Source organism: Artemia franciscana, chromosome 4, assembly GCF_032884065.1.
Source record: "Artemia franciscana chromosome 4, ASM3288406v1, whole genome shotgun sequence".
NCBI classification, from domain to species: Eukaryota; Metazoa; Arthropoda; class Branchiopoda; order Anostraca; family Artemiidae; genus Artemia; species Artemia franciscana.
In genome coordinates this window covers 61,915,556-61,938,976 of record NC_088866.1, presented here as the reverse complement: position 1 = coordinate 61,938,976, position 23,421 = coordinate 61,915,556, and the positions used below count along the sequence as shown (strand labels likewise).

General features: G+C 34.9%; 1 protein-coding gene across 3 annotated transcripts in view; it reads right to left on the bottom strand.

Annotated features, from left to right (window-relative positions):
* Window positions 1–23,421, bottom strand: part of LOC136026691 (cullin-3-A-like) — an 87,240-nt gene that overhangs the window by 11,946 nt on the left and 51,873 nt on the right. For all 3 annotated transcript variants that reach the window (XM_065703439.1, XM_065703441.1, XM_065703440.1), the window contains 3 exons: window positions 19,970–20,199; window positions 17,267–17,480; window positions 7,946–8,142 (listed from right to left, as the gene is read on the bottom strand). In XM_065703439.1, coding sequence (XP_065559511.1) covers window positions 7,946–8,142; window positions 17,267–17,480; window positions 19,970–20,199 — 641 coding nt within the window. The remainder of the gene's footprint in view (window positions 1–7,945; window positions 8,143–17,266; window positions 17,481–19,969; window positions 20,200–23,421) is intronic.

Sequence of the window (23,421 nt, the reverse complement as noted above, 5' to 3'; positions counted from 1 at the left end):
GGTTAGAAAAAACTGGAGTGAGTGTAATAGGACGCATGTTGGTTACAGTCAGACTGGAAGATTTCTTTGGGATGAGTGTTATAAAACCTAGTTTCCAGCAACTTGGGAATTTACCAGATTTTGTAATTTGGTTAAAAATATCAGATAAAGGTCCAGCAATTGTGTCTGAAAAGGCTTTAATCAAGTCAATTGGGATGTCTAATTGGCAAATACTAGATTTTTTGAGCTTTCGATTTTATTTATAGCATCAGAGGGAGAAATTTGGGGGAAAGAGGTGGAGGGAGGAACAGTTTGACCTAAGCCAGTGAAAGGGGGGAGACTTTGTACAATGGACGCAAGATGCAGGTTCAAATCGTTGGCTATCTTGTAAGGGGGCTCAGGGAGATGAAAATTAACTTCAACAGGGTTTTTTCCGCAAATCTCTTTTATTTTCCAGTACCATCGTTTGGGCTTGTTAGAATACAGATCCTTAACCTTACTATTGTAATACTCAGAAGCTGCCTTTCTCAATTTTCTCTTCAGGAACTTTCTTAGATCATTAGCCTTTGTGATATATCCTTGCTTGAACAAATTGATTTTTTTCCTTATTAGTTTTTTAAAAGTCGCAGTAATGTAAGGTTTATCCGTAGAGCATATTTAATTTTTTTTTTCACCGGAAAATGGGCTTCATAATTACTCCTCAATAATTTTTGGAGGGACAAAGCCTTGAAGTCGACATCATTTGTTTGGTACACAGGGGACCAATTTTCACTAGTGATCCAAGAGCCAAAATTGTAGAGTCCTGAGTCAATTAGAGGTCTAAAAACGGTTTCAGTAATAGTAAAGAAATGTTTAACTGTAGCTAGTGGAGATAGGAGTAGGCTAAAGTGGTAACTACCTCCGAGAGGGGGAAGAATGGTGACGGGTCTGTAGAAATTTGACATATTGGTGCATATTAAATCAAGAGTAGAATTACCTTTGGTAGTAGGGACTTTTACAATTTGTTTTAGACTAAAAGTATTACATGTAGACTCAAGTTTTAATTCATTTGCATCACCTAAGAGGAAAATTCCAGCATTTGGGTATTTAGATAGTATATAGTCAGCACTGCCATGCAATTTTTCAATAAAATTAATTTTTTCAGCCGCTCTCTGCCCAGGAGAGTAGTAAAAACAACACAGGACAATCAAATTGAAAGGCTGTGGTAAGACCTTAGGTCGAACACAAACCCACAAAATTTCATCAAAGTGAGTAAGACAAGGAACTAATATTTCTGAAGGATAAAAATCATTACGAACAAAGAAAAGAATTCCACCCCCTTTCTTACCCAGAGGGTGGGTTTCGGGTCTGAGTTTAATAAACTGGGAGACATTATTCATTTTTAACATGTGCGTATTTTGAGCGTGTACTTCAGTAATAGCGATTATGTCTGATCTATATATTTTAGAAAAGGAGTCTAATTCAATAAGTTTTTCAAAATTAAGACTTTCAGCGTTGCTTAACAAAAGTGTGGCAAATTTAAACGACCTGCAAAGTTACCCTTTTTACACTTGACTTTATTTAAATTACAAATGGGTACAGGGGTGTGGTGGGATTCGTAGCGGGGACCAGATTAACGTAGTCAGAACAAGGGACTGGGGGAGCACATTTGACTTTTATGGATGACTATTGGAGTCAACATCGATAGATGAATTATTAGAGTAAGAGAAGGATTTGTCTTGGGGGGACGGGCAATGATATGGATGAAGCACGAGGAGAACAATTAGGATTTATTACAAAACAATCAATTTCTTCTAATAGCGAAAACCTGTTACTAAGCGGGATGGCTGCTGTGAGTTGCTGTTGTTCAGTGGGAGTGCTATCTGGTGATGTAAACGAGACTGAGGCGGGGGAAGTGGGTTGGTTAGACACGGAGGGGGGAACGAAAAAGTGTGCGAGGGAATTTGGGTGGGTATGTAAAACTCCGGCCTTTGGTACGCGGGAGAAGTCAGACGCGTTCGGGAGAGCTCCAGAGGAACCGAGTTGTAATGATCTTGGTACAGGGGGCTGCGAGCTGAAATCATAATCGGAAAGGGTGGGGCCTCCCTCCAAAATATATCCCCGTTTTTTGTCAAATTCTTAGAACTAACATCGTACCCATGCGAAGGTACGATAAGCCACATAAGCTTGTGGCTTAGAGAATAACCTACTAAAAGACTTTGGTATAAAAACATGATACTTGTCACAACCGAAACAACGACCCGACATAACAAACAGAACAAATTGAAACATGGTCAAACGAGCACGAACTTTTATTGCAAGAACCCGTCAGAAAATATTTACAAATATGGAGCCGATTACATCTCTTTCCGTGGTTACATTTTGCACGTAAAAAATCCTTCCAAACTGATTTCGTTTTTTTATTTTCAATTACACGCTGATCACCTTTTTTTTCCAGCTAATTCTTCCGTTTCCTTCACTTTCATATGCCACAAGTCTCTCATAAACAATTTCAATATCTGCATCGGATTTCGTAGTAAACTTATTAGTCTTTAAATCAAAAGTGTCATTGTCCTCTTTCAAATTCAGCATACAACCGGAAGCCGTAAGTTATTTCTGTATTCGGGAGCCTGATCCTCTACCATACTAATAGAAGATTTGTCAGTGGGATTACGTTCATGAATAATTGATTTTATTTCAACATTATTAACTTGACCGTTCCGGTCAATGTCATTGCTAATCACCTGGTTTGTCACTGGTTCAAACACCCTTGACCTCTCTAATGAATTTACGAAGGGCAATATAGCATTTTCTAAATTTTTATTTTCACTTGATTGACTTCATTATTCTTTGTTATATCACTGTTTTAAGAAATTACGGTCGAAATCTAGCTTAATAACTCTTCTAGTCTGTCTTTTAATGGTTTAAGAATATCAAGATTTGTCTGGCAAGCAAAATCTTTAACACAGGGATTTGGATACGTTAAATTTTCTCTGGTAACATATGAGTAAGGTTCGGTCTGAACTGATACCTCACGTGAGCAGGTGTGTAATTTTCCAATGGTGGTGTTCAAAGTATAGGATGGGTCGACGGAAGAAAAGGTCTGGCACTCAGTCTGACAAGAAACTTCAAGAGGGGGGGACGCACTTCATGTTGTAAATAGGGAGAGGCTAGAGTCAACTTCTGCGAAGAGGGGAGCACCGGCGATTTGAGCTCTTTTAAGATATTAAGCATCCTAGCCCTTGAATTTGGAGAACGAAGGGTGCGAGGTGAAGATAAAACATGTGAATTTAAAGAATTTACCTGATTGATTGGCATTTTCTTAGAGGAGCAGTCAGTACAACATCAGCTCTCACTCCAATTAGCTGTATCAATTCTGGCACATTTTTCTGCTCCTGCGTGAAACGAGCAATTGCACCCTCCACACTTCACAGAGTTTCTATCCCCAAAGACATAATTTCCGGACCTTTCAAGTAGGTTGACCCAAATGACTATCTCAAAATTTATATTGGATGTGTTTTAAGAAATGTTGGGAGTAGCAGGGGGGTTAGTTGCTCCCAATCACTTTCTACTATTTGAAAGCGAACTGGCCCTTTCAATTTCAAATTGAATGAGCTATTTTCGAAGTTTCTGCGACAATAAATGGCCATCTCAAAATTGCTATCAGATGCATTTTGGGAAATATGAGGTGTGGGAGGGCAGGGTTATCCATCCTCCGATCACTCTGAGTCTTACAAGGGGCAATAAAACTTCTGATTATAGAGCCAAGGAGCCCTCTCCAAAGTTTATACGATCACCCTTTCTATATATATACCTTATGTGCCCCCAGGGCATGACCTACAACTCTTGCCCTGAGGGCTGTGGGGGAGGGGTGCCATCACCAAAGACATAATTTCCGGACCTTTCAAGGACGTTGACTCAAATGACTATCTCAAAATTTTGATTGGATGTGTTTTAAGAAATGTTGGGAGTAGCAGGGGGGTTAGTTGCTCCCAATCACTTTCTACTATTTGAAAGGGAACTGGCCCTTTCAATTTCCAATCGAATGAGCTATTTTCGAAGTTTCTGCGACAATAAATGGCCATCTCAAAATTGCTATCAGATGCATTTCGGGAAATATGAGATGTGGGAGGACAGGGTTATCCATCCTCCGATCACTCTGAGTCTTACAAAGGGCAATAAAACTTCTGATTATAGAGCCAAGGAGCCCTCTCCAAAGTTTATACGATCACCCTTTCTATATATATACATTATGTGCCCCCAGGGCATGACCTACAACTCTTGCCCTGAGGGCTGTGGGGGAGGGGTGCTATCACCAAAGACATAATTTCCGGACCTTTCAAGTACGTTGACCAAAATCCCTATTTCCAATTTTTTATCACATATGGTTGGGAGAATAGCGGGCGTGTGAGGGGGGTTAGTTATCCTCCAATCACTTCCAACTTTTAAAAAGGACACTGGCCCTTTCAATTTCAAATCAAATGAGCTGTTTTCGAGGTTTCTATTACAACAAACGGCTGTCTCAAAATTAAAATCAAATGCACTTCGGGAAAATACGAGGTGTGTGGGGATATCCATCCTCTGATCGCTCTGAATCTTAAAAAGAGTACTAGAACTTCTGATTACCATTCCAATTTGCCCCTTCCAAATGTTATAAATCACCCTTTCTATGTATAACTTATATGCCCTCCAGGTTATAACTTACAACCCTTGTCACGAGGGCTTTGTGGGATTGTCATTCTCAACGACATAATTTCCAGACCTTTCAATTACGTTGAACCTCCAACAGTGGGTGTAAAAGGGGAGTTAGTTGCCTTCTAATCACTTTCAATTATTAGAAGAGGCACTAGCCACTTCAATTTGCAATCTAATAAGCCCCTTTAGAAGTTTCTCAAAGAATCTCAAAAATTTATATCAGATTTATTTCGGGAAAATACGAGGGGGAGGGGGGTATCCACCCTCAAATCACTCTGAATCTTAAATAGAGCACTAGAATTTTAATTACCGATTCCTATATGCCACCTCTGAAGTTTATACAATCACCTTTTCTATATAAACCTTGAATACCCCCAGGGTATAGCTTACAACCTTTGCCCTGAGGGTTGTGGGGGGTTGTCATTTTCAATAACATAATTTATGGATTTTCCAACTATGTTGAGCAAAATAGGTATCTCAAAATTTTGATTGAATGTGTTTGGGGAAAAGTTGGGCGTGGGAGGGGGGTTAGTTGCCCTCCAGTCACTTTCGACGATTAAAAAGGGTACTAGCCCTTTCAGTTTCCAATCGAATGAGCCCTTTTCAAAGTTTTCACGACGACTCTTTCGATACAAAGTGCTCTGGTCTTAAAAAAAATAATACATTGTACCCGCACCGCTCTTTACTTAAGCAGCGCTATTGCACTACCTATGATACCTTATATTTCTCCAGGACATAGCTTACAATCCTTGCCCTGAGGGCTGTGGGGAGGAATATATAATTTTCAGACATTTGAACTACGTTCAACAAAATTTCTATCGTAAAAGTTTGATTGGATGTGTTTGGGGAAGCGTTGGGTGTAGGAAGGGAGTTAGTTGCCCTTCGATCAACTTTGACTATTAAAAAGAGCACTATTCCCTTCAATTTTCAATCGAATGAGCCCTTTTCAAAGTTTCTATAACAACTCCTTCGATACGAAGTGCCTTGGTCTAAACAAAAAAAAAAAACTAGTACATTGTGCCCAAACCGCTCTTTACTTAGGCAGCGCTATTGCGCTGCCTATAATAAAGGTAAATATAACTGAAAATTTTGAAAGATTATCAGAGAAACCGTCAATTCATACTTAGTATGTTAGATGAGAATTTAATGTAGTTGACAAGCAATGGCATTGGAATATTTAACAGTCTAACTTTAAACAAAATCTCTATATGGCAACTCATTTGTAATGTCAATAGAAACAAGGGAGTCCGCAATTTCATCAGTCATTTACAATTTACGTTTCGTGCAGCTAATATTTCATTATGATGGAATTAACCTTAACAAATGTACTAACGACTAAATAAGTGAAGAAAGGATGATGCATAACGAGAACCCCAATGAAATGACAGCCACAAAGAAATGATAGTAACCTAATCCAAAGATATAAGGTGCCTTACCATGTAGCACTATTAGTAAGGATCTTGGATGCAATGGAAACACAAAAAGTAGATTAGCCAAGACATGGGTGCTTTTCACAGCTGAAAAAGGGATGGAAGAACAGGAAGATAAGTCATTTAATTAGGATACTAGAGGCCAAAACAACGACATTGGTCAATCATGCCTCTGAAATACGGGTGCTCCTTAATGTGATTTTGAAATTCTAATAAAATTTTTTAGATAGCCATTCTATTCAAAATAGTCTAAATATTATATAACAATGTGATCAATATGATTAAATAATTTACCAAGCATACAACTACCATAAATAAGCATCAATAAATAAATAGAACCCAAAACGAACTGAAATTAAAATAAACAACAGAGTCAAACTCATGCAATTTACTGATTTTTTTTTTAAATGTTTTCACTGTTATAGCTTTAACAAATCAAAAATTGATTAAGATTTTAAGGAATAAATATCAGTATATATATATTAAACTGACAATGCAGAATCATTTGAATTTTTTCAGTAAAGTGCAAATTATATTCTGACTTTTAGAAAGCATAGGAATTTTGAACCCTACACATATTAATTTCTGCTCGTCTTGAGTTTGAAACTGTTATTTATTTTGAATTCTATTCGTTTTTGGATTCAGTTATTTATTGATGCCGATTTGTGGTAGCTGTATGCTTGGTAGATTATTGATTCTATTCTTCTTCATTTTTGGTTTAATGGAGTTCTTTACTTTTTTAAAACTTATTTTATGGAAAGTTTTTCTTTTTGATTAATCAAGTAAAAGACCCATAGTAACAAAAAATAATAGTCATAAATCCTTAAAAATTGTGCCAGATCGAAAAAATGTACACTATGGGAACTGCCTTGGCTGAAATCCTTAAAAAAGCAATTTACAGTCCCTTGGCATGAAGAAGAAGAAGAATCCATTGGCTTGATAAACAAGGGAATTGGCTGCAACTACAATATTCTCCATCGAAAGCAGTTTTTTTTTTCTTTTTTTTTCCTCCGCAGCTAGCTTAGCATTCGGACATCAAAAAAGAGCCTATTAAGGGCTCATTTTAAAGAAAGCTGCGACATCTACGTTCTATAACAACTAATAAAAACTAATATCTAAAATATGAATATTTTTAAAGGAATAATTGCATTCCCGTATACGATTTGAACACTTGATACTTGACGTCCTTGGTATTTTTCGGACGTTCTTTTTACAAGAAAAATTTCTTTAAACATCAAAGAAGCGGAAAAATTATTTTTCTATTCAAAATCCATTCTTCAAATATACAACAAGAGAGAATAAGAACAATCAAATAGAACAAGAGAGAAGATAGAAGAATGGATTAGACCAATTGACAGAATTTGCTTAGTTTAAGAGGATTAACTGTAAATCTAATGTCCCATAAACGCCTTTTGAATTAGCCCAGTTCAATTACGGTCAAAAGATATTCTTGTGATTTGACTATCAACTGAAATTTATAAGAGCAACGTGCTTGCTTGAGAAGGTGCACTTTTGATTGGGATTTGAAACCATTTCTGTGGAGTTTCACACTTTTTTCAGAATACCCATAAATTTGTTGTCGTAAAAAAAAATTTATGATTAAGAATAATACATATAACAGTTATTAATCTTGAATCAGTTTCGAATCAAAATTATGCCTCACTTGAAAGTTTTTTTTTACATCTTCTTCTCAAATTTTTGTTTGCTATTGACTAGGGTTTGTTCATTACAAAGCCACCCCTAAGGGGGATAACAGTCAATGTAAAAAAAAACCAGCATCATTTCTTAGATTTTGTCAGTGTTCATGACAGCTGTTTTGATGAAATGATTCTTAAAACTATCTAAAGATAACAAATACTAACCTATAGAGCTTGGAGGTGAAGCCATCATTGACTTTAAACTGATGACTGGGTTCAATTTCCTTAGTCGGTTCCTTCCCTGTGCCAGGTCTATCAGTTGTGAGCCTAGTCAATACTCGCTGTTGCTGTTTCCCCATTGCCAGCGCTTGTACAGCTCTTACCAAATCCTTCTCCGGAATATTAGTTTCTGTTTTCAATTCCTGTTAATTAAACTAATTCTGTTAGATCAAATAAAAACTAGTTTCATTGTTACAACACATAACTACAGGATCTTGGCAAGACATCTAACAACGCCATTAATTCCATCTAGCGATAACACGAATTGGGAGATTCCGGGTGCAAGCCAGGCACTCTAAGTTTATATAACACTATTTAGCTTCCTTTTCATATTTAATTTATAGTTCTTATTTTATCTGTCATGAACGAAAAGATAAAAACAATGGAAAAAAAACAAACTGTTACAGTGTTCCGGGTCATGAAATACAATGTTTTGTATGTGTTAGGTTGTTCGTGCTTACTTTGATGCACGTTTTCACCTCCCTTAATTCTTGGCTCTAAAGATAACTAACAGTTAACTTCGTTATTATTCAATTCTACCTATTACCATTTTCCCATTTCTGTTGTAATTATTTTTGCAGCACCCCCACTTGAGTTTAGCTTTTAGGGCTACAGCGGATGGAATTTACAGCACATGGAATTTATTAAATTTACCGCACCAACTATATTGCCTGCGGTTCCCAGATAATATCCTTATCTATATTTATTCTTTTTATCCCTAGATGAAACCTGTTAAGCCAAAGGTTTGATCATCTTTCTATTTACTTTGGTCAAGGCAATCAGTTTTCTTAGTCTTCATGTTTGGATTGGTTTTGAACATATTTTTGTTTGAACTCATTACCGGAATAAAATTCCAGGGATGAAATCTGCCACTTCTGCTATCTCAAATACTCTGCCTGAGCAAACTAAAAAGTTTGAATCTTTAAGAAATACATTATTTTAATTTCTCAGTTATTTTTTCCTTCTTTTTTCTATCTTTATAATTTTTTTTTTTATTTCTTCCCTTTTTTCTAATGCCCTTTGCAGTTTGAATTGTATGTCGGTATTATTTAGAGAACACGGCATTCCGCTCAGGCTTAGTTTTCGGCAGGTAACAAGTGATAGGCGGCCCTTTGACAACTTTTATTTAGCATTTTTTCCTTTGTTCATTCCCAGCCATAGAACTTTACATGAGAAATATAATGACAAAATGGTTCTTATAGCTTAAGGGAGTTTGATACCTTAAAATCATTTTGCAAGCCTTAGCATCAGCTGACCGTCTCAAAGACAAATTGCCCATTATCATATTCTCCCAGGGAACTAGCCAAAATCAAGAGCTGTTTTAATCTGTGGTTTGAGTATGAAATTCAATTGAAAAGACAATGAAATTTTACGCCCCTATGTTGACAAAGTTTCTAATCAAAGCAGATAGCCCCACAAGGAGCTCACAAAATTGTCAAACAGCTCAATTGATTTTTTAACAATCTCCTAGAAGGTATGCTAGAACCATTTAGTGAATATCATTTCCTGTAAAAATTCTTCGCTGTTTCATTGAAAAAAAAAAATCACAATTTTAATGGTGTTTTTCATTAAAACTGAATTAGTCTATCTCTGGAACAAAGCGGGAGAATCTAAATGGTTTTTAAGGTTTAGTAAGTGTTACGAAAAACACATGTACTTCATTCATCGACTGACAAGAGTAGCGGCAGTATTACTCGAGCCTAAATCCAAATGTTCTAAACCAAGAATTGCTGAGCGTACAAATTGCTCTGTCAATATGCACCTACTGAGGATATGTGGAAAGATGAAGCCTCCAAGTGTTTTATCTTTTTCTTACGAACCCTTCGTATAGAATGGGTCGTCGTAGGAACTTTGGAGAGGGTTTGGTCAATCAGAAATTGAAAGTTATAGTACCCTCTTAAAGAGTCAAAAGTGATTAGATTAACATGAAAAGTTAATAAGCCGCAATTTCCCCAACTTTTTTCATTTACTTAAATGAACATTCTTTGCCGATTCTTTCTTTTAAACATAGCGCATGCGATAAAGAAAATAATCCGTTTAAAAAACCTATGAATTCAAACCGAATTAACATTGAAAAGCACTTAATAAAGAGATCATTTCTGAATATTTTAAAACAATAACCATTGAACTAATTAACATGTCATAGAAGGTGTGCTACACATTCTATTCTATAGACTGTTTTTTCTTAAAAATATCCAATTTTATTGCTATTCACAATTTGCATTTATTACGTCAAAAATACGCCGTATACATGAGGAGATGTGACCAATCAAGTGTATAACAATATTTCTTTTGCAAATAGAAGACGAAGATGATTTTACTGCCTTTATTGCATTAACTTACATTATGGCAATACCTTAACTTATATAAAGGCAATATTAAAGAAGAAAATGTACAACTCAAGACTTTGGATGAACTCAGTTATTGAGCTCTCTCTGACAAATCTAGTGGAATGAATTGGAAGTAATTATTTTATCTCGTACAAATAAGTTAGTTTTGATTTTAATACTTTAGATTATCCGCAGATGACGAACACTGTATGTGTTTGAAATATCCAGACTTTTGAATGTATTTTCACTGTCCAATAATTGGACTTATCCGCATTTAAACGCTTATTTGTTCGTCATAGAAAGGAGTGCGCGTCATAGCGTCATAGCAATTGGTCTTGGGAAAAAATACCTAATCTAAGGTATTTCGTCGAAAAACAAATTAAATGTACGTCCCAAAAGCTAATTATAATTGACATTAAATATTAAATTCATATTAAAAGGGTTCATAGCTATAAATTCAATCAGTTTTATATTCGTGCAATTGGTAAAAATTGTTAAAATGTTGTTCCTTCTTCACTTACAGTACAAAAAATCACAAAGTTCCTTTTATCAGCTGGAGTTTTAGAACGGACGTAATAATCAATAATTACTATTACTAATGATAATTACCTTTTGGAACACGCCCTAAATAAAGTTTGAAACAAAACTTAAGACCAGAAGGAAGGATGGAGACGGAGGGTTTGCTAATGTTGGCTTCAAGTTGCTGAAGGCAACGATGAATTTGGGTTAGTAGTAATAACCACAGCTGTGTTAAATAAAAGTATTTTCACATTATTTATTTCATTGTTTCACATTATTTTTCGCAATATTTATGGCATTACTATTTTTGAGAAAATGAATGATTTTGGATTCAACAAAAATTTTCCAACTTTAATATGGCTATAATAGTAAAAAAACCTATTAGATACAATTAACGAGAGATTGTATTATATCAAAATTTAAAAACACAACTTTTATCAAAATCCGAAATATATAGCTATAAACTGACAGTTATTGTTAGATGTTGCCTTAGTAAACAATTTCTGAGACCACACTGGCTAAGGATGACAAAACGAAAAAAAAAATCGTAAAAAAAGAAAAGGAGTACAATAACAGCCAGTGAAAATAGAAGAGAATTGTACAAGTATTTTGTCAAGACCTCCATTCGACCGTCTTCAGTGCACAATAAACTGATAAAAATACAAATAAAGTGCACAGGACAATAGAAAAAAAAAATTAAAACAAACGCAAAAATTTAGAAGTTTCATTTTTATATTGTCCTATGGACTTTGGTCTATAGTATGTTGGTCTCAACCGAAATATTTGCACGGTTTTCTACTATTTTTCACTGGCTTTTTACTTGCCTCACTGGTCACGTTTTCTCTTCCTTATCATTTTTATTTTTGTTTTATTACCTTAAAAAAAAACATAAGAATAACTTGTCTAGTTATACTCGGCAACATTCTTATTTCAAAGGGCCAAACAAATATTTTTACAACTATAAAATCCCAATAAAGGGCCATGAATTTCAGTTAAACCCGTCTAATCACATATCTGATCAAGCCGGTAGTTTGAAATAAACTTATTTTTCCCAGACTAATTGGATCTAGACCTGGTTAAAGAAATTTTTGAAGGTCATTAATCGCTCATCATCCCCTCACTAGTTACGCGCAATAGACACATTTCCACGTGTTTTCAACTTAGCACCATATAATTAGCAATTATTATAGTTTTATTAATAGCAAAAAGAATGTCTTAGTACATGCGTAGGATTACTACCACAAATAAATAAACACTTCAAGTAAATTTCTCAAATTTCTTCCTCGAGCAGTTTTCTCTAACTTTTTTTTCTTGGAAAAGTACAAATACAAATTTTCTCATAATTAGTTTGATTACGCGACGAGGCGTGATGCATGTGAGGGTAAAACAGCAGTATTGGTCATTGATGTTACTTTAAATTTTCTTAGAAATAAGCGAAGAATAAACCTTCAAAATAAACTTGAGCACAAATATGGATGTCATGATGTCATGACAAGTCATAATGAACTGTGCGTAACAACTCCGATTTCCAATTAATCGCGAGGGGATATTCGCGAGGAGAGGTGTTATCGCATATTAAATACTTCCCTGTTATTTCAGTTCGTTTCAACTGTTGACCATGAATATTCAGAATTGCGAAGGATCTTTTCATTTTTAAATTTGAAGATACTTGAAGATTTTTCCAAAACGGCACAGTACTTTTTCTGATTGACATACTAACATTTTCTGGTGTGAAAAAACGATCTAGATGGGTCCCGACTTTAGGAAAATTTGTTTCCTCCTCCCAGCACCGTTAATATATGTTTCTCAAATTCTCTGCTAACTAGAATTAGGGACCATAAACTGTAAAAAAGACTGCCAAAATGAACTAATAAAGTTGAAGTTCAAATGTATAGAATTCGTATGCAGTCATTGGTTAATTAAGTAGACACCTTACGGGTCAATTGTAACATCCAGGCTGATGGAATAGGTCATTTCAACTTTGAAAGCTGTCTTAGCAAGATATTCAACTAAAAATAGCACTATTTTTGACTGGATTTTTTGTAATATAAGTTTGTTTTTCATTTGTACAGTGCGGGGCACGAATTCCAGAATCGACTAGGCCAAAAAATAAAATGAATGTCAATACAGGCAACTCTAGAAAAATTACACACAAAAGTTTTTTCTTGTGTGAATCAGGGTATAGGCCTCATACCCTGATTTTGAAAAGGGATTGCATGGACGATCTCTTTTAACGAATCATCTGCTGACCTTTGTTTCTCATTTAGAGACAGAGCCTGTGCTGCGTCTGCTTCGGGGTCTAATACTAAAGAAGGAGTCTGAATGTCACACAGCAGTGCTTTACTAGATGTGGCAGGCATTCTATTTGAGACATATGACGAAAGGAACTCATAATCCTTAAAGAAATCTCTATTGGTGGGGTTGGCTCCAATTGCTTTGAATCTACTGATTATATTTTCAGGAGTGAAAGCCTTTGAATATGGTTTCCCCCCAGCAACTCAGTAATGTTATACACTAATATAGTTTTACATCTATGGGCAGTCATAAAACTAGCGGCTTCCTCGTTGTAGTAGGCCTTAAGGCACCCCATGACTATCCTTTTTAAAGACTGTAGTTTGTGATTAGTGTAGAGAGGGGCAGTTAAAAGTATAACACCGTTAGTTTTAGCAACTGATCAAGCAATCCAACGGTGTATCGGCTGATCTGGTCGTCTATTTTCAGATGCACAGGCGACTGTTTGGAAGGTTTGATTTGATTGATAAAATGCTCCAAGTAAAGCAATGAATGAGAAGCAGTCATGCAGCTAGAATTATTTTTTGATCCGATCATGATGGTTCCTGGCAAAGCTGCCTGGAGTAAAATTTCCTAATACTGTTTTCCTGGGGATATAAGCAAAGGAGAGAGTGTTTTCCTAATGAGTTAAGACCTACACAAATTGTGGTCAAGCGATCTTTTTTTCCTGATGTGACCTTCCCTACTTACTTTTGGCCTCACTGTGCAACGATTTTACCAGGCTTTTGGATGCTTTCAGATTCAGTCCGTCAACATTCCAAATGTATTCTAATCTGAACATGTTTTATCTAGACCTCGCACCAGGTTGTTAAAGGAAGCCCCTACTCTGTGACGGCTGAAAGCAGTTGCCCGTCATACACTTTTACCTTCTGGTGTTCTTACTGATAGTTTTAAGGCGATCCATAAAACCGCGGTACCAATCTCTATCTGCAATTCCTCCACTGTCTCCACTACCTTTGTATTTCCTGTTATCCGGAACTTTTATATCTAACATATAATCTAATCCGGTACTTTTACAGTACTTTTTTATATTACACTCTTAATAATGACATAAGTGTATGCAAATTTACGTGCTTCTTGGGGAGAACAGTCGAAATGCATATCAGCAATCGTTTTCAAGCAAGTTTCTAGTCCTTTTTCTAGTTCCTCTTTAAATGTTTATCACGTGTTGTAACAGTGTGTTAATAGACTCAGGGCCAGATTTTGTAGAAGGATATTTAGCTTTTCAACTTTTTCTCATGTAGTCTTGCCGCGTTCCTCTGAAGATACCCATGGCACTTCCATAATATCCAAATGAGTTTTTGCCGACTAAAAAATGTTGTTTTCTTTTCTTCTGGATCCCAGCCGCCTATTCTTTCTTTTCTCATCTGTTTTACTTTTCAGCATTTTATCTTGAATGAAAATTAACAGAAAAAATAGAATTCATGTTCACCTACTGGTCTGGCAGGATTAAACAATGCCAGAATTAATCAAGTATTGTGCTTTGAGCTTGCCTTCAACCTTTAAATATGCTGTCTAAACAGCTTTTATCAGCATAGCCCACTCTCGGACATCTTGGTGCGGCATGCCGAGCCTACCCGGGGTATTGTAACCGAACGTAGGAGTTTGCCATCCCGCGGAATGAAAAAATGGTAAAAGCAAACCAGTGAAGATGGAACGTCTCGGAAGTTGTCGAAAGACAGGCAAATAATAAGAGAATACAACGTGAGTTTGCAGCTTTTCTAGTATTCGTGATTAGGCTACACCTTCAGACAAAAATTGAACAGAATTCCAGATTTAATCATCATAAAACGTGATCCAATCAGATATTTTTGGTAAGAGCATTAATCAAGGCAAGACATTTTAAAAACACACAGTGTCATCTGTCACAGCTTTCATCACCTACCTGAAGTCCCCATAAATTTGTATATTGAAATTATTTGCTTCGGTTAAATAGGGCCAGTCTCCCCTACACCGATTTTGATATTTAATTTTTCCGAACTGTAAACTTTTGAATTGAATTCTTAGAAGAAGAGGCTGTTATCTAACTTTTATGTGATTTGTGTCAAATCGCTTTTATGGCATTTATGTTTACTAGAAAGTTGAAGCAGGATAGTAAGTTTAATATATTATAGTATAGTAGGAAACGTAGAACATGGAAAATGCTAAAGACGAAGTTTTAGCGAAATACAGAATGACGAGTTTCTGAATACCTTTATTCAAAGGACTTCGGGAAGCATTTATAAGCAACCCCCTCCTCCATCACAGAATTGTCTGCCCCGCTCAAGACAAGAGGCCTACGCCCATGGTATGGAGGTATTATATTTCCACGGGGAAAGAATATTTCCGGGGGGAAGAGGGGGAATACAACAAACCCCGGTTTTATTTCTAAAATTTGTTTGACTGAGCGAATATATATATATATACTAGCTGTTGGGGTGGCGCTTCGCGCCACCCCAACACCTAGTTGGTGGGGGCGCTTCGCGCCCCCCCCAAGCCCCCCCGCGCGCGTAAGTCGTTACGCGCCATAATAGTTACGCGCCATTGTAGTTGTGTCCCTATGTCCCACCTGTGAATATAGATATATATATATATATATGGTTTTAACTACGTAAAACTTGCGAATATACAACATTCTTTGCTGTCCCATTGTCTTTGCATATAAATAGATTGTCAGGTTATCCCCCTGTTTCCCCCGGTGTCCCCGTTGTAGTTGTGTCCCTGTGTCCCGGTCGTCATTTATATTCCCTGTGTCCCGGGTCCCGGTCATCATTTGTATTCCGGTGTCCCGGTCTGTATATACATTCGTTTTTTAGTTTTGTTTTTCTCCTTTATTTTTTTCCTTTTTTTTTCTTTTTTAGTTTATTTAGATTTTTAGATTTTTTAGTTTTTTTATTAGTTTTTAGTTTTTTTGTAGTTTTTACCTTCTTTTTAGTTTTGTTAATTTTTTTTTTTACTTGTGTCCTGGTCGTCATTTATACTCCCTGTGTCCCGGTACTTTGTTGATTGCTAATCGAACATTCCTTTTGTCCTGGTCGCTTTCTCTTTGAGTGTCGTCATTTATTTTTTTCTTTTTTAGTTCTTTTAGTTTTTACCTTTTTTAGTTTTTTTTTAGTTTTTAGTTTTTTTAGTTTTTTACCTTTTTTTAGTTTTTTCAGTTTTTTAGCTTTTTTATTTTTTTTATTAGTTTTTAGTTTTTTTGTAGTTTTTGCCTTTTTTTTTAGTTTTTTGTCCTGGTCGCTTTCTCTTTGAGTGTCGTCATTTATTAGTTTTTCCCTTTTTTTTTTTAGTTTTTTATTGGTTTTTACCTTTATTTTAGCTTATTTTTCAGTTTTTTTCCTTTTTTTTAGTTTTTTTTTATTTTTTATTTTTTTTAGTTTTTTACCTTTTTTTAGTTTTTTTAGTTTTTTTAGTTTTTTAGCTTTTTTACTTTTTTTATTAGTTTTTAGTTTTTTTTTGTAGTTTTTGCCTTTTTTTAGTTTTTTCAGTTTTTTTTTTAGTTTTTTATTGGTTTTTACCTTTATAGTTTTTTTAGTTTTTTAGCTTTTTTATTTTTTTTATTAGTTTTTAGTTTTTTTTGTAGTTTTTGCCTTTTTTTAGTTTTTTCAGTTTTGACGTCACCTAATCCAGTTTTTTCAGGTGACGTCACCTGACACATCCATCCACACATCCATCCACACATCCACAGACAGACAACTTATTTTTATATATATAGATATATATATATATATATATATATATATATATATATATATATATATATATATATATATATATATATATATATATATATATATGACTCACTAACAAATTTTTTCGCATCAGTACGAAAAAACTTGACATATTCTTCACTTTAAATGCTCATAAAAACAAGAAAAAGCGAAATAATAATAAGAATAAGTATCATACAATATTTACACTCTTTTTTAGAATCTAACTTGATTATGTACAAGCATCGGAGCAATTCAATAATTTATTTTTACTTAAATTGGCGCTAAAAATCCTCACCATTTATTCAATCACAATAGGCCCAAAACCATCATCACAATAATTGGGATTCTTTACCAACTTTCTCTGTTATTTTCATATGTCTCCTTAGAGTTACTCTATTTGGCAAATGAAAGACATAAGGAAGGTAGTAACTAACCTCAAAAGTCCACGTATCTTTTGTGTTAAACAGAACTAAAATACACATTTGATACGTAGAAACAACCAAAGTATGTTTCTTAGTAGCCACAAAACAGGAGGAGGGTGCCTCGTCGGACGTTAATTGCTTTCCATAAAAAGCAGCGGTTAAGTCGGCCATACCCATTTGGGGTTGTAGTTCCAATTTCCTTCCACTATGTTTATTGAGATAAAATCTAAAAACAAAAAAGTATAATAGCCAAAAAATTGACATACTTTCATGAATCCCAAATTGTAATTAAAGCTAACCATGACTTTCAAAAAGATGAATTTTTTTTATAATATCGTTATAAAAATATGGAAAATTATTTTATAGTCAATGTTTATATTTAACTAAACATCCACGTAGAGAGAAATCTTGCAAAAAAGGAACCGTCCAGCTAGCCTTTGGTAAGTTTTATGAGAATATTTGATTTAATAGTCCAATGTCCTTGCCTTCTGTTCAAAAAATGTGAATTGAGTTGTACCTTAAGGAAAATGAATGAAATGGAAAAAAAACAAGTATTTTTTAATCTTTACATCTGGTCAAACTAAGATCCCTTTAAACGCCCCTCAACAAATGTCATAAGAAAAACAAGATTTATCCCTAGAAGCTACCATTGGCACCAGACGGGTTAATTTTTGGACAGTCCCAAAAGCTCTTCGAATTTGAGTATATTAGCTAAAAAAAAAGTATAAGCGAACCTGACAAGTTTTTGGAGGTTTGAAAGTTAACGACATGAGATTAGCTTTTAAAATTAATCTTAGAGAGACTAACTTGCTGTTCATAAGATTAGAAAATCAAACAGTTCGTGGTATATAACTGTAAGTAAGGAGCGACTCAGCCCAATCGTGACCCTAAAAAAGGTAATTGTGATAAGAATAGATACATCAAAAGAATTAGATTTCTATGCTGATTCCAAATATATAAAATTCAATTATTTATATTACCAATCAAAAGCTACGAGCCTGATTTTTAGAGTCATGGTAAAATTTGCCTGATTTTTAGAGTCATGGTAAAATTCGCCTGATAAAATTTGCCTGATTTTTAGTCATGGTAAAATTCGCGTGATAAAATTTGCCTGATTTTTAGAGTCATGGTAAAATTTGCCTGATTTTTAGAGTCATGGTAAAATTCGCCAGATAAAATTTGCTTATGGTAAAATTCGCCTGATAAAATTTGCCTGATTTTCAGAGTCATGGTTAAATTCGCCTGATAAAATTTGCCTTATTTTAGAGTCATGGTGGACCAGAAGAGCCACAAAATCCATCATGTTTTATCACGACAGCAAAGTATAGCCTAATCATAGAGCTGAATTAGGAGTCAAACAGTTCAAACAAATTGGGAGAAGGAGCGGGTTCTCTTGGAACTAAAGACACATTCAAACGAAAGGCCTTATTGCTTTGAAAGGCCAAAAAAACTTACTTATTGCTTATTTTGTTAAAACGTTTACAATATGGATTCTGTTGGTTTTTTCTAGTGAACAGGGGGCGCAATTATAGAAAGACATGGCGGCTCCTGAACCAGAAAAATAGAAAAGAATCAATCAAAACTATCAGAGCAATAATTGCTTAATAGACAGCTTATTTTATTGCCAATAGCAACTTACCTTTTATGAAATAAGAGCAGACGTGGGGAAAATGTAACGCTAGACAAGGTAAGTGCCACTTGACACTTTACTTAGTTACTAATATGACAAATTTGTATTAATAAAAACAAATCACGTAGAACTAAGCATTAGCTTCCGATAAGTCTTTAGAATTCTGAATATGACATTCCGGTGGACTGTTAGGGCTGAAAAAAAAAATGCCACATACCAGTGCTACCTAGGCCAAGATATAATTCCTTGGGGACTGAAGATGAGGGGGAAAGGGAGTCAGACCTTTGACTCAATAAATTAGTTTTTGAAGTTACCTTTAAAAAATTTATTTAGTTTCGTCTAGGCAGTAATTATCATTCTTTTTTCCAAATTATTATTTAACAAAGGCGTTACAAAAAAACAGTTAAATTTCCATATAGAGGTAACAAAACAAAAATAAAAGTCATTATTTACTTTCAAAATAAGTCTGGATGCATATCAGCGTGTTTGGGAAGACTCCTCCCACCCCCGCAAAAAAAATCCTTAACTAAAGTAAAAAAAAACAACTAAATACCATACCTGACCAGCAATCCTTTCATTAGCTAATAGTTTTTTCTTTTTCAAAACACGTTTCTATTTTTCAGTTATTATGAACCCTGCTGTCCCAAGGGGCAAAAATCGTTTAGCGACATATATATGATACTACGACAGCAAATGTGAGAGGGTCAAGGGCCCAAGTGAAAGGAGGTAATGCGACAAAGGCATAGCCAAAAATCTGAAAATCCATCCTTTTTGGCTATTTTTTTTTTATAGAAAAACATATGTAACTCGAAAACAACCAAAAAATACTAGCATAAGAGATAGGTGCGATCATGGCCTAAAATGTTGATTACCCCAAGTTATTTTTTGACTTCAAGGCGTAGAAGCGAATATCACAAAATTTGAATATAAAAGTAATCCGTATTTAGACATTGTACAGAGATTCAAATAGCTGATAACTAATCAAGTACGTTACATAAATTAAATTGTTAATTTATTAGTAAATGATCAATAAATTAAGTTATACTCAACTAGCTAACAGCTAAAACAAGATTCAAATTACTTACCGCTTATAAGCCTCAAAGGCTTGCATTGCAGCAGTTGGCAAGTTAACCTTTGCACCAGGAGTGGTCGGCCAATAGCCTGTAGTAAGAACTTTTACTGATAAATCTACACCGGATAAGGATAGGCTTGAATTGGCTGTATGACGACGGAAATCATCTTGAAGTGTATCTGATACGGACATATCCTTAAACATTCCTTCAAGTTTTGATGTGAACTGGCACCCACATTCAGTCTACAAAAAATGCAAATTATTCTACGGGAGGAATTTTTTATCACAAGCCAAGATTTTTTTACAATTTGATAACATTGATAATAATCTTATAATATTAACTTTTTTAATAATATATAATTTTATGTAATAAATTTAATAGTAAGTTTATTCTATGGGATGAATTTACCACCATAAGAGAAGATTTCTAAAAAAAAAAGGGAGACAATGTTAACAATAATTTTATGATATTAATTTTAAGATACATAATTTTACATAATAGCGTTAACAATTTTTATTAATAACGTTAATCTATGGGATGAATTTACTATCATAAGATAACGTTTTTTTTACAATTTTAAGAGCATTAATAATAATTTTATAATATTCATCGTAATTAATATACATAATTTTGAATAAAATTTGAATAAAATTGTGCTCTTCAAATTAAATTTCTAGTTTAAATGGCTTTTATATTCTTTCCTGCTCATCTTCCATTTTTCAAGGTGGCTTCACTCTTGCTTTCAAGCCTCATGTCCGTAATTACGAATTGAAGTAACTCATCCTAATTTAGCAAAAAAAAAAAAAAAAACATTTTTGATACTGGTATCATATACTAATTAATTTGACTTTAATCCTCTTGGCACTGCAATTCGGGAATGGAAAGTTGGCCTGCTTGGCATTGAATAATAAAAACATGTCATTTATTTTGAATATTTATTCACAGGCTAAATCTCTTAAAAATAAAGTTTATGCTCAATTCAAGTTTATATATTTTTTGCCGTTATTGTTACTTTTGTTAGGTCTTGTTTTAGATTGATAACCTTGCACTACTATTACAAACAACTCACTGCAGCACCAAGCCACTTAAGGCCAACACAGCCGCTCCCCTCCATCCCAATCTTTTCAAAGGTTCTCTCATTACACCCTTACAATAAGTTCCAATTTCATCTAAATCCTTTCTTGCGATCTCCTCTCAACCCAATCAAGGTCTAGATTGAAGACCAAAAGACGACCTGTAACAATATTCGTCCTTCATCTGCAAACTGTTCTATCCATCTGTCTTGCTCTCATTATAGCCCTAAAAATCGTGATAGAACCGTATCTTTCGCAAAACTTAGTGTTGAAACCCGCCAGACGGGTACCCAAAAGAATCCGTAGACAGCTCCTCTGGAAAATATCCAACAAATCCTCCTCCATCATCCGAAGCACCCACCTTTGAGAGCCATACTTGATCAGTGTTATCACTGTAGCTTCCAAAGAAATAAACGTCAGCATATAGGCTGATATTTCGTTCTTAAAAAAGAATCTCAAATCATAAAATCTCAAATCAGAACAGAAGAGACAGCTCCCCTTTTCATCTGTCTATAACATGTTCACTTTGCTGAACTTTGCATGAACAATGAATGCTTGAATCGGTTTTAATAACCGACGTTCCCAAGCGTCCACTATTTATTTCAAAACATTCATTTTTCCGACCATTTAGCATAATGATATAAACAAAAAAAAAAAAAAAAACACAAAGAAGAGGAACTACTCTGTAACACGTAGAATGAAACTACGATGAGTATCAATATGTTCTGCATCCACATTTGGAATTATTTTCAAAAGAGAAATAAGCTGTGACAGAAAGTGTACAGGGATTATCCCCCCCCCCCCGAAGAATTCTTCAGGACGATCCTACCTGAAGAATTATCCTGTCTTCCTTTCTTTTGAAAAATACTTTAATTTCTAACCGGTTCTTTCCCCAGTGGAAAGTTGCTCCTACGGAAAATTAATTGATAATTTCTCCCGCGTAAAATTCCCCATGGAGAATTTCTTGCACGGAAAATTTCCCCAATCGAGAAAATCCTCCAGACAATTCTAAATCCGCTGAAAATTTCCCTGGGCGACTCTCCCATAACATATCCGCGTGTAAAATTGAATCTGCAAAGAGAAAGTAAGACAAATAAAAATAATTTCGTATAGGAATTCTGGGAAATTCCCAGGTCTAAAATTTACCCTAGATAGTTCACCCCGAGACACTTCCCTCCCCACAGAAAATCCTACCAGGGAAACTCACTTTCCCCCAAAAAACGTCTGTATACTTCCCGATGACAAAACCTTTTGATCAGACGACTTCAGCGAAAAAGGCAGTTGGAGGGGGGGGGGCTATTTGTCCTCTAAGTTTTTGTCACTTATAAAAGGCACAAGAACTTTTATTTCCCGTTCGAATGAACCTCTTCGGATATATTAGAGCTATTGGTCTAGTACGATCCCCCTGGGAAAAAAATCACAAGAAAACAAATAAACACGTATCCGTGATTTATTTTTTTGGTAAAAAATGCAGAATTGAACACTTTATCAGATGGGAGCTCAAAACCTTTAGTTTCTCTGATACAATGAATCGAATGGTGCGACTTTCCTTCACTTTTTGGGGTATTTTTCTCCATTTTTGAAAACCAGGCAAATTTTCCTGGGCTCTTATCTTTTGATGAGTAATACTACACTTATATATTTATAAAAAGCCAATTCTTTTGATATCTTTTGACATCGAAGTTCTGTTAGAGTTTCGGTTACTATTGAGTCAAGGCGGTCCCTACTTACAGTTCGAAACCACGAACTGTTTGAGTAACAGCTTTTCATTCAAAAGATTGCTTTGACTTAGGAATAAGCAACAAGAAAATTGGTCAATTAATCAGAAAGGTTATAAAACTTGAAACAAACTAATTCATAAATGAGTAAATTTTCTGACTAATCAACATTGCAGGGCCACGATAACTTAACAGACTAAATTAACTTTACCAACAGTTGAATTAATTGTGTTTTTCGTTTTGCATATACCTTTTCTGTTGCTAGCAGTTCATCAAAAGAGTAAAAGACAGTAAAGGAGCCTCTATTCATAGACATGTAAGTCTTTTTTAAGTTCTCATCTGTAGGGCCAAGAATGACGCGTCAAGACGAACTGGTATAATCTATAGAGTTGTAAATTAAAAGCAAGATGTCATCAATCACAAAAAAATTCAGAACAAAAAAAAAAATTCTAGGGTAGGATGGATTAGGTACCTCCCATACAAACTGTCCCAAATGTACGACAAAGATATTACACCAGCGCAGTCTCCTTGAAACATTGCTCAGAGACGAGTTCAAATAACAAGTTCCTCGTGATAAGTAGCTCACCTCAGTGATGAGAATAATAATGGGATTATTCAACTCAAAGTAGCAATAACAAGGTCTTCTTCCAAATGTTTTCTTCGATTTTAAAAT